Source organism: Pongo abelii, chromosome 6 (assembly GCF_028885655.2).
Source record: "Pongo abelii isolate AG06213 chromosome 6, NHGRI_mPonAbe1-v2.0_pri, whole genome shotgun sequence".
NCBI lineage: Eukaryota > Metazoa > Chordata > Mammalia > Primates > Hominidae > Pongo > Pongo abelii.
The window spans coordinates 91,496,392-91,509,622 of NC_071991.2; the positions used below are offsets into that span (position 1 = coordinate 91,496,392).

The 13,231-nt window shown below is 33.5% G+C and overlaps 1 protein-coding gene across 2 annotated transcripts in view; it reads left to right on the forward strand.

Moving 5' to 3' along the window:
- Positions 1-9,212, forward strand: part of SEMA3D (semaphorin 3D) — a 192,076-nt gene extending 182,864 nt beyond the window's left edge. For both annotated transcript variants that reach the window (XM_024250396.3, XM_009243069.4), the window contains one exon: positions 6,528-9,212. In XM_024250396.3, the coding sequence (XP_024106164.1) occupies positions 6,528-6,953 (426 nt within the window). In that variant the 3' untranslated portion in view covers positions 6,954-9,212. The remainder of the gene's footprint in view (positions 1-6,527) is intronic.
- The last annotated feature ends 4,019 nt before the right edge of the window (positions 9,213-13,231 follow it).

Below are 13,231 nucleotides of genomic sequence, written 5' to 3' on the forward strand. Positions count from 1 at the left end.
TAAAACAGAAATATCTATGTTTATCAAATTATATGAGCAAATTAGATAAGTATCCAGACATGTTAAACTAAGGACACTGTAATGAATAATGGAATGAACACAGGATTCAGAACTGCATATCTTGAGTTGAAACATGGTCCTTAAACCTTTGGTAATGTTCCTGAGCCCCCAAATTTCTAAGTGAACAAAATAAATTCAAAAGTTACTACAAAATTAAGTGAAAAAACGCATATAGGAATGTAGAATTTCAAAAAAGAGGCTCTTACAACTGTAAAATATGCATATAAAATTACAGATACCCTATTAGTGAGGGTATTTTACATGTGGATCAGGAAAGAGTACTAATCATGTGTTTGGAAAACACTGGTTCTACCTTTGGCTTGACTCCTGAGAATTCATGAGCAGATCATAACTTCTCTAGAACTTAGTTTCTCTCTTATATAAATAGATCAAATTTCTCTAAAATATCAGCCTTACTGAAAAGTCTAAAAACATTTCAAATAGTACAGGTAATTAAGTCAAACATTAGTACATGAACAGTGGATCTCAACCTCCAGTAATTTTGTTTCCAGAGTGCCAACATTGGGCGATGTCTGGAGACATTTTTGAACATCACAGCTGGGTGGGTGGGTGGCCAACTGGGTGCCCCTGGTGTGTACTGGGTAGAGGTAAGAGATGATTCTAAAAATCCTCCAATACACAGTCCCTCACAGTCAAAAGAAAATCTCACTCCAAACGTCATTGCTGCTGAGGTTAAGAACCTTCAAGTAAAAAAATCAAATTTTATCATAAGAAATTGATTTAAAGATATAGTTCTACTGTTACATGAAGAATTTAATATAATTCTCTTCATCTAACAGCTACAAGAATAACCTCTTCTAAATGTTAACTCTTTACATACTTAATACAAAAATAAAGGAATAACTTCATGCTTTGTTAAGTCAAATTTTGCCAATAAAACTAGATTCGTCATCATTCCTGACTTCTATAAGTCCTAAGATTATGGCAGATTCATAGTTACACTGAATATTTATTTTAAGGGTCCCATTTTTTACCTTTATATTGAAATATTATTTGATACAGAAATGATTATTTAATTTCAAAATATAAGGCATTTACTTACTACCCAAGAAATATTGAAAGAATGATACTGAAATTTTTTAACTTGCAGATTTTTTGTTACATTGTAATGTTTTAATCTTAAGTGTCACAAACCAATATTTTGAATTTCATAGCGAATAAAGTTGGATAATTGCTTTTCAGTTAAATATAATTCTTTAATAAATGGATTTTTTCCTCATGGGAAATTTAATCTGATTTTTTAAAATATGTGGTCCTCTGCTTGAGTTGAGCTCTCAGCTCTAGATACTTACATTTGCCTGCGGTTGTTTGCACTCACATCTTTCATTTTCTTGAAAATTCTGTGCATTACTTTAATTTACCTTTTAAAAGTATATTATATATTCATAATGGTACCATGCTCCATGAATTTCAATGGAGCAGAAATATTTATTGAATTTTACTTAAAAGTATCTTTGCTGTAATATTTCAACTGGTATTTTCATTTACCTTTGTAAATAGAGAGTTTCACATTGTCCAGGGTATGCAATACTGCTTCCTGAGCTGAGGAAAAGGGCAATATCCAGATTATACTTGAAGCATTTTTCCCAGCAGGATGCCTTCTGCTTCTTACCCATAAGGTCACAGTTTGGAATCTTTCCTCCACTCAAAAACAGCCTGCGGGAGGGACCATGATCTCCTGTGGCACAGAGGCTGTCACCAGGTTATTCTCTGCCAGGAGGAGAACATTTCCTTACTGAGCTGTTTCACAGTTGGGTGCTGTACGGGAGGTCATGAGTCAGTTATCTGCTGACTTTCTTATAAAACTGTTCTTAAAATTGATGATGTTTATGCTATAACTAGCGAGTCAATTGGCAGTCCCCAAGCTTCTGTTGAACTTTTGGGATCTGAATAAGTAAACAAGGGCATACTATATTTTCTCTGTGCATTTTAATAACATTTTAAAAAATCTTCAAATACTTGCATTACTCCACTTGTACGTCTTATTTTATTTTTGTTCTTTTTATTCTAAAAGCAATGTAATTGATTTTAAAATTACAGTAACACATAAAAGAACTATGAGGCCACTTAGTGTAGATCAGCATTTTGATGTCTATTCCAGCTTTTTTTTCACTCACCATTGCACTGTGAGCATTTTCCATTATCATTTAATGTCAATGCCACGTTTTTTTCTGTCTCCCACGCATGCCACCTTGATGCCGTAGTTATCCATAGGTATTCCAGGTGTTCTCTCACTAGATCATGTTCCTGCTTAAAATAATAATAATGAACTTTGTTATATCTGAGTCTTTCTCTGCTTTCTAACTGTTTTCTTAGGAAACAAATCTTAGAAGTAAAATAAGTTAAAGACATTTGTTATCTTTATGGATTTTGATAAACAACAGCATATTGCTAATTTCACATAAAAATCACTGTATTAATGTCTGTTATGAATCCCTGAGGCAAAATTATGGTTCACAATTTAAGAAAATCTTTATCAGTTTAATATGAAAAAATGTATTGCATTAATATCTACTTCTTTGAATATTAGTGAATGTGAACTTACCTTCGTATGTGTCTTGGTTGTTGGCTTCAGTTGTATTTGGTGAATTGTCTTGCCTGTCATTGCTTACTTTATATTGGCATATTTATTTAATAATTGTAATAAGTCATTTATATATTACAGATATTAATAATTTAATGTTGTACATATTATACATTTATTTTGTTTTACATTTCTTTTGTTTCTGACAATTTCTGACTTTCTGACACATTTTATGTTTTATATAGGCAAATCTGTTGATTTATGGCTCTGTGATATCTCACCTGTTATGCTTAAAGACTCCTTCCCCAATGAGACAGCAATTATATATTTTTCTACTTATTTTATGATTTTTTTTACATTTTGCAGATTATATTTACATGTACCCGAAGATAGTAAATTAATCTAGTAGTTATTTAGGTATGTGTATATTTGATTTTTTCTTTTTAATAACGAGCTCATTGCTCCAGCATCCCCTTTAGTAAGTTTTCCTTTTTCTAATGTTTACTTAAAAATATTAATTATCGGTTTTGTGGTATATTAATAGATGGATGATATACAGTGTCATGTAAGTAAACTCTGATAAATTTAAAAACATGTATACAAATGATTCCATTCCAGTTCATTTTCCTTTCTTCCAAATTAAATAAGAAAACTTTTCAGTCTATTTTTTAAATACAGAAAAATTTTTGCAACAGTTTTGCAGACATTTGTTTTCTCACACAAGGAGCTTTCTTTATTTTTTAATCCTAATTTCCCTCTAGTAATATTTTCTGTTTGTTAGAGAAAGGGGATATTTTTGAAGCCCTGATCTCTTCCAAGGCACGTGCAGTGCTTTTACTGTGAAAGAACTGACAGGTGAATTATCTGTAAAAGAACTACTATTAGGCTGCTATTATAAGAGATAAAGTCCCTGACCTTTACCTGCTGCTTAATACTTAAATGTCCTTTGTCCCTTCCATGTTACTCTTCTCATGTTAAATGAATTGCCCTTCACTGAAGATCTACATTTAGTAATGCCAAATAATATTATCCTTGTTCACATTAGGCAAATGGATAGTCGACCCCAGCTCAAACATGGTTTTAATTTGTAAAGTTGAGCAGTTTTTACTTATCACTTCTAGAGTGGAGAAAATTCCAAGAGTTTAAATCAATGGCCAGAGATTACACTATCTCTTTGTTGAGGAGCTGAATTTTCTAAATTGACTGTGCTGACATTTCACTGTTGAGACACAGTCTGCATAATGCATCCTATTTCAGCAAAGAATGAAAGCATTACAGAGAAAGAGAATGTAAAGCAGGCAAATGTTAACTACTTAGTTTCTGGGTCACAGATTTTTATCTCTAAATTGCAAAAATTCTCTGTAAATATATCTATTCAAAATATCTTTTATAAGAGCTGCCAGTTTACTAAAAGCATATTATTGAAATTTTAGCAAGAAAAATAATAGTTAAATGATCTAACAGACATTAGTTAGATCTAGAAAGCTGAAAATTTATTAAACCAAGTATGATATCTGTAGGTCAAAAACCAAAGAACAAATCCAGCACTCCATGGAAGAAAAGAAAGTTGAAAGATCATGACCGTGTAATGGAATGCCAGGTGTTTATGGAATCCTGAGTCCTGTGGGGACAGAACTAGAGAGGAAAGGATGGAAGGGAACCAGACCTCAAAGTACAACAACATAAACAGGATACAAAAAGATAATAGCAAAAATAATGATGAAATGTTACACAATATGTGTGAGATCAAGTCATAATTTCTTCCTGTCAGAAGATTAAAGAGAACAATAAAAATTCCTAGTTAGAGCTGTGACAATCTCTAAAAGCCACATTAAATGTAATTTAAACATTAGCAAGAGTACCAGTTATGTAAAGGAAATCTAGAGATGAACTAGAACTGGAGATATCCACTTTGATTGTCATGCTAATAACCTCAGGCCATTTTCTATTAAGAGAATTACAGTAATAAAGGCTTCAAAATATTACCTCTCAAGCAGCATGGCAGGGGTATGTAATGTTGCTAATAATACTTCACATTTTAACCTTCAAAGAGCTTTTGCTTTTAATCCCCCAAACACACCATCTGCTGCGCCACCAACTTGATAGATGGGAGACCAATGGTGGAAGAAAAATGAGTCATCATAGGAAACAGAGACCAGAAGGTTAGGTTATGAAGCTAGCATTTTGAGACCTAAAATGTATTAAATTTTTAAAAATTGCAATGAAATTATCTAAGGGAAAAAACAATTATACGTAGTGTATTAAATTTGAGATTGTCATTTCTGTTTAAGATTGGCCATTTAGAACTCTCCCAATTCAAATTCACATTTATTTTAGGCATGAGACTCCTATGGTTTCTGAGAATGTAAATTAAATCAGTTAGTTTGTATTACAATAGTATTTCTGAATGTCTGGGCTTTAAGAATAAATCCATAAGAAAAAGAATACCATATCCAGCTTACCAAATAAGCAATGTAAGAGAAACAAACAAACCAAGCTCTGATGGTGTGATTCAGTGCAGAGCAAAGGCAGGCCTGGAGACCATTCAGCCTCATTAACCAGGGATCTGAGCTGTGACCTGCCTTTGGCCTCAAATGGTTCCCCGCCAGCTGCACTTCTCTGGCACAGAGGGTGGCTTGCCATATACTTGTTAGTTAACTGGGCTGGTAGCCAGAGATGTTTCTTTTCCTTCTCTCATATTTCCAGAATTGGGGAGATTTTTTTCCTACATATTTTTCACATAAAGATGCAGAGTACAATCCACCCACTGTGAATAAATTTAATTTAGCCATCTTTATGCCTCCTTGATTTCCATCATCTAAAAGTCTACAATACAGGGGCAGATGTGTAAACTGGGAAATCTTCCAGACTTCTTTGTTGCTGTTGTTGTTGTTGTTGTTATTCCACTTAATTCTGAGCCACTCAACAATACTCCACATTAAGCAGGGCTCTTTTGTGGGTAAACATGCCTCTAGTTTTACTGAAGATAGATTCATTATTCACACCATATCATGGGCCAGGCAAGCTTAATGTTAGAATTGTCTTTTAGTAATAATGCTTCAAAGGCTAGAGAGCATCACATTTCAGTGGAAGTTCTTTGTGTTCATTGTGCTTTCTCACACTTGAAATCACATTACCATGTCATAGTATACGAAGGCATGGCAAATATTTCCACAAATGACAGTATAAAGTATCACATATATATACAGTATGAAAACTCAATCCACAGCAAAGAGAGAAATTCAGCTTTCAATGTTGCTAACCTTCTGACTAGGGTCCTACTCAATTACAGCTCTAACGTCCAAAAGACTATACCCATACCTTTGGGTTTGACTTTAAAGACGTCATCATTTCCAGCTTTCATATGCTACTCACATAACTTATTTGGTGATATCTGGAAAGCAGTAAATTCCACTTGGAATTATTGTTCTATTCTACATTATAGGTAGTAGCATGTACTGAAGCTCGTTTTCTATACAATGTATTCTATACAATTGTAAATGTTGCATTCTTGCTCCACATTTCAGGTGCTAATTTATGGTCTTGGTATAGTAATTTGTATATGAAATCTCTGTAAAGAAGGTCACTTGATGGTTTCCAGTTTTTCATTACTTTTCACAGTTTTTCATTCCTGTCTGTATATTGAGAGAGAGAAAAAAGAAAAAAAACTGCATTCCAAAGGTTCAGTTAGACTTGCTAAGATTCAAATGTGAAAAATTAAGGATATAGTTTGGGGGCTATTACTTTAGTTGAAATTTTTTACGCTTTTTAACTATGGCTGACAATATTATGCTTGATGACAGAGACAGAGAGACAATGAATGTCTTTTACGTTCATCTAAGTAAAACTATGTAGCCTGTTTTCATTTGCTCTTAGCTCTCTCTGTGTTTAATTTATTACCTACATTTTTCCAATTCTGCAGTTGAAGCCCGATGAAAGAATCATCAAAACGGAATATGGGCTACTGATTCGAAGTTTGCAGAAGAAGGATTCTGGGATGTATTACTGCAAAGCACAGGAGCACACTTTCATCCACACCATAGTGAAGCTGACTTTGAATGTCATTGAGAATGAACAGATGGAAAATACCCAGAGGGCAGAGCATGAGGAAGGGCAGGTCAAGGATCTATTGGCTGAGTCACGGTTGAGATACAAAGACTACATCCAAATCCTTAGCAGCCCAAACTTCAGCCTCGACCAGTACTGCGAACAGATGTGGCACAGGGAGAAGCGGAGACAGAGAAACAAGGGGGGCCCAAAGTGGAAGCACATGCAGGAAATGAAGAAGAAACGAAATCGAAGACATCACAGAGACCTGGATGAGCTCCCTAGAGCTGTGGCCACGTAGTTTTCTACTTAATTTAAAGAAAAGAATTATTTACCTATAAAATATTGCCTTCTGTTTTGTATATCCCTTATAATAATTCATAAATGCTTCCCATGGAGTTTTGCTAAGACACAAGACAATAATCTGAATAAGACAATATGTGATGAATATAAGAAAGGACAAAAAATTCATTTGAACCAGTTTTCCAAGAACAAATCTTGCACCAGCAAAGTATAAGAATTATCCTAAAAATAGGGGTTTTACAGTTGTAAATGTTTTATGTTTTGAGTTTTGGAATCTATTGTCATGTAAATAATTGAGCTAAGCAAGCCCTGAATTTGATAGTGTATAAGGTGCTTTATTCCTTCCAATGTCCATTAAGCATGGAATTTACCATGCAGTTGTGCTATGTTCTTATGAACAGATATATCATTCCTATTGAGAACCAGCTACCTTGTGGTAGGGAATAAGAGGTCAGACACAAATTAAGACAACTCCCATTATCAACAGGAACTTTCCCAGTGAGCCATTCACTCCTGGAGAATGGTATAGGAATTTGGAGAGATGCATTATTTCTTTCTGGCCACAGGAGTTAAATTTAGTGTACTACAACATTGATTTACTGAAGGGCATTAATGTTTCCCCCAGGATTTCTATTGACTAGTCAGGAGTAACAGGTTCACAGAAATAAGTTGGTGCTTAGTTGTGTGTTTTTTAGAATATATGCTAAGCTCTACAGGGACAGAATGTTTAATAAATATTTTAATAAGATATGGGAAAATATTTTAATAAAACAAAGAAAACATAATGATGTATAGTGCATCCTGATGGGAAGGCATGCAGATGGGATCTGTTAGAAGACAGAAGGAAAGACAGCCATAAATTCTGGCTTTGGGGAAAACTCATATCCCCATGAAAAGGAAGAACAATCACAAATAAAGTGAGAGTAATGTAATGGAGCTCTTTTCACTAGAGTATAAGTAGCTGCCAATGTGTAATTCATCTGTTAAAAAAAATCTAGATTATAACAAACTGCTAGCAAAATCTGAGGAAAAATAAATTCTTCTGAAGAATCATAGGAAGAGTAGACATATTTTATTTATAACCAATGATATTTCAGTATATATTTTCTCTCTTTTAAAAAATATTTATCATACTCTGTATATTATTTCTTTTTACTGCCTTTATTCTCTCCTGTATATTGGATTTTGTGATTATATTTGAGTGAATAGGAGAAAAAAATATATAAGACACAGAGAATTAAGAAAATGACATTGCTGGGGAGTGGGGATATATATTTGTTGAATAGCAGAACAAGTGTAAAATTTTAACAACGGAAAGGGTTAAATTAACTCTTTGACATCTTTTCTTCACTCAACCTTTTCACATTGCTGAGTTAATCTGTTGTAATTGTAGTATTGTTTTTGTAATTTAACAATAAATAAGCCTGCCACATGTAAAAAGAACCAAACTCATAATATTAACATAAACATCTTTCGTATTTTGTTAGTACTTTCAAATGTTTTCAATTTGACTTTCCCTCTGAATATGTATGGTGTGCTTCCTGTCTGTTTAAGCAGAACTCACCTTTCCTTCTTGTAACATAGAACCCTTAGCCTTCTTCTGTTTTGACTTTTCACGCCCTTTATAGTGTGAAATGAAAAATTAGTCACTTCCTCACATGGAAGGCAGCTTTTCAGAGAACGAAATAACAGACATTGCTCGTTTCTCATGCATTCTACATATCTTGAAAGAAAAGTCTGTGAGAAACCCATGTGATTAGAGGGCAACTTAATGCAAGATCTGTGGCTGTATGTTGAGAGCATTCTCTCTCTGTTATATTTATTTTATTTGCATTGCTTACCTATCTCAAAGAAGTCAAACTGATATATGAGATTGAGTACTCCCTTTTGATATTATACTGATGAATATTTGTAGGTGTTTCACTATAAGGAACAGCTAAGGAATAATTTTAATAAAACTGAACCAGAACAAATCACTCATTTAAAAAGTAATTCAGAAGAACAGTGTGGCATGATCAGACTTCTAATTGAATAGCATAACAACAGTGTTTGTAATTATAGATTTGCTTGGATAAAATGTTCCAGGAACTCATAGCGAGCTCAAAGCAATTAAGTGGGAACATTTTTAATTTAAAAAAAATTTCCAAATATTTGTGGCTCTGACAGTAATGATCAAAATATGAATGACTTTGGAAAATTTACATGAAGCTCAAATGTTAGGATTGACTTATGAAAATAAATTTTATTTCTATTCAAATTTGAATGTCCAAACCATTTTTTAGTTACTTCTTTCTAATCGTAGTTATTCAGACAAAATTTGTAAACTTATTTTATGACCACATCTAATATTCTGGCTGCTTTGGATACAATACTCTTAATTTATGATAATTAGTTAAAATATATTAAAAATATTATTAGTAAAATAAAATTTCACACAATAAAAAACAACAGAGTACAAATATTTATGTGTATTTTTAAAGATAAAGAATATCTAAAATGTGTTTTTCCTTAGCTTTTTAGTTGTCTAGAACATTTAGAGAAAGAGTATGAATATATTAAATCCACAAACACACTATATATACTTCCTCACCACTGACTATTTTATCAAATTTGCCTTAAAATAATGAAAAAGAAAAGTATAGTTAATGGTTTCAAATATGCTAAGAAATTGACTCTGCAGAGGGGATCTTAAAATGCCTGTTTACTCACGTTTTCGTATTTTTCTTGTCTCTAATACTTTTGTCTTTGACTGCCTTGTGTTTTCTTTTCTGAATTTCATTTCAGCAATTTATGCTGCTAAATAGAATCCTGCATGTCTGCATTCATTTACATTCAATTTATTGTAAATTTTAAGATTTTATTTAGAAATGAATTGTCTAATTAATTTATGTAGAGTCCTTTTTTCCAAAGAGCTCAAAACACTACATTCACATTATTGACTTTTGGAAACCAACCAAATTACTTAAGAAATGGAAAAGTAGTCGTAGAGAAATTTAGTAATTTGCAAAAGCCACAACAGTGTGGAAGAATTAAAATTCATAAAGTCTCATCATTCTGTTGGCTAAAATAATGCTCTTTACAATATGCTGGCTACAAAATGGTCTTACTCTTGAATTTTGCTTTTGGTTTATTTTGGTTCTTCATATTCTAGTATGTTTTGTTCCTGCTGAATTTTACAGACTCAGCTAAACAATAAGTTTTTAGTAGTCACTTTTTTCATTATCATAATTAAATTTCCAAGAACAAGTTGATATCATTCAGCTGTCCAAAAAAAAATAAACAAGAGCATTCATTAAATACTGATTTTCTTAAACTTAAATGTTATATTTCATATTTATTTATATAATACAAATGGAAATCAAAACTGAAATAGCCTCCCCTTTAGAATGTCACATTTTTCTTAGAAAACATGTTGGAATTGGTTAACCTTATTGGGAATGGATAATTTAGAAACAAACCAAAAAAAAAAAAAGATATTTGAAGTGTTTTTATAGATGTATTTTTATCATAGTAAATGATCACAATTTTAAATAATTCACCTTACAAGTCAGGTAAAATAAAATCTAAGATTCTCAGATTCCATACATTAGGAGTGCAAAGACAGGATCATACACATGACTTATACCTCTCATTTAAATATTTTGTAGTATAAAGTATTTATGGAAAGTGTTTGAGATAGATGATTTTTGGAAAAGGGCAAAATCTGTCAGATGCCATAGTTAATCATGTAATTTAATTCTAGTATTGTGAGTGGTTAGCAATCAATTTTGAATTTATAATTCTGCTATTTTAAAAGAAATGTAGTCTTGTAGTATGAAATAATTAAAAATTGTTAAATGTATATTTTGGTTGTATTATAATAAAACACAAACATTAGTGTTCTATGATTATAAAAACTACTGGTTTGTGTGCAAATTTTGTTTTCAAACCCCAAATACAGTAAATTTTATATATAACATGGGACTAAAGAAAATATAAGATGCAATATTTTCTGAAATGTTCAGTAGATGTATTTTACACTGTAAGAATGCAGTAGTTTCATTTATGGAAGAAAAGAATGTGTCCCACCCAATTTGATACCATTATATTGCTAAGCTTTATTGTGATTTAATTTAGATTTTAGTGGATTGAGATAAATGTTATTACCACAAATAACTTCTTCTTTTAAAGTTCTCAATTGCCATCTGATTATTTAAAAATACTCATCTACATGTTTAGCTGTATTGGAGTATAATTTATTAAAGAGTAAGGTGTGGATTTTGTCTTTAATTTTGCTTCATAAAAACATTTTTAAAATTTATTTTACAGACACATATTTCTTGCCAATTTGGTACACACATGAAGAATATTTTATATGTGCAAATAAATAATATAATGTCCCACAAATGTGGTACTCAAATAATATAGAGAGAAACTGTGTTGAGAACTGTCACTGATAAGCTTGTAACATACGTTTACAGTAATAGTCTTTAAAAGAACAAATAATTTTCACACAAAACACTTAAAAATTATTACTTCTTTTGGGCTACCAAAAAAATACAATAAACTGGGTGGCTCATAAACCACAGAAATGTATTTCTCACAGTTCTGAAGCCAGAGAAGTTCACGATCAAGGTACTGGCAGATTCTGTGTCTAGTTAGGGCCACTTTCTGATTCATAGACGATGCCTTCTTGTGTGTCCTCACATAGTGGAAGGGGTGAATGAGCTCTCTTTGGCCTGTTTTACACAGGCAATGATCCCACTCATCAGGGTTCCACTCTCATAACCTAATCAACTTCCAAAAGGCCCCATTTTCTGACACCATCATCTTGGGAGTTAGGATTTCAATGCTTAAATTGAGGAAAGAGGGAACACAAAAATTCAGACCATAGCAGAGTTCTTAGGTACTAGATCATGTCCAAGCTTTTACTGTAGATGAAATACAAGATTAATAATTGAGAAAATTTCAGGTATATTTATTTGAGTACATAAAAACACTTAAGTAATTCTCAAGACAGAAGAAACAAGAATGTAACAGTTTAGTTGAGAATGGAAAGCATGTAAGACCACACAACTTGCTGTCTTTATTAACATGGCTTTACTAGTCAAAAGAACTCCTGCCCAAAGAGGATGAAGTTGAAAATACCTTTACTGTTTGTTTCAGAAGCTCATATACTTTTACATTACATATATGTTGGCATAAACACTCACCTTGGAGAGTGATTTGGCAATATCCAATGAAGTTGGATTTTAGTAGATTGAGATGAACGTTATTACCACAAGTTACTACCTCTTTTAAAGTTTCTGGCCGGGCGTGGCAGCTGATGCCTGTAATCGCAGGACTTTGGGAGGCCGAGGTGGGCAGATCACGAAGTCAGGAGATCGAGACCATCCTGGCTAACACGGTGAAACCCCATCTCTACTAAAAATACAAAAAAATTAGCCGGGCATGGTGGCGGGCACCTGTAGTCCCAGCTACTCGGGAGGCTAAGGCAGGAGAATGGCATGAACCCGGGAGGCGGAGCTTGCAGTGAGCCGAGATTGTGCCACTGCACTCCAGCCTGGGCGACACAGCAAGACTCCATCTCAAAAAAAAAAAAGTTTCCAATTGCCATCTGATTATTTAAAAATACTCATCTATATGTTTAGCTGTATTGGAGTATAATTATCTCAAGAACAAGCTCTTCACAATTAGTATATAACCTTGAGAAACTTCTCCACATGTGTAATAGTAGACATTTGTGAAACTCTATTACAGGATAATTATAATAGAAAAGCAAAACAATCTATAAGTTCAAGACAAGGAGAATGAATACTTGAAATATACTTACTAAATAGATACAGAAGTTTAAATTTAAAAAAAAAAAAAAGTTGGGGGTGGAGCCAAGATGGCCAAATAGGAAGAGCTCCAGTCTACAGCTCCCAGCGTGAGCGATGCAGAAGACGGGTGATTTCTGCATTTCCAACTGAGGTACCGGGTTCATCTCACTGGGGAGTGCCAGACAGTGGGTGCAGGACAGTGGGTGCAGCCCACCATGCGTGAGCCGAAGCAGGGCAAGGCATCGCCTAACCTGGGAAGCACAAGGGGTCAGGGAATTCCCTTTCCTAGTCAAAGAAAGGGGTGACAGACGGCACCTGGAAAATTGGGTCACTCCCACCCTAATACTGCGCTTTTCCAATGGGCTTAACAAACAGCACACCAGGAGATTATATCCCGCACCTGGCTCAGAGGGTCCTACGCCCATGGAACCTCGCTCATTGCTAGCACAGCAGTCTGAGATCAAACTGCAAGGTG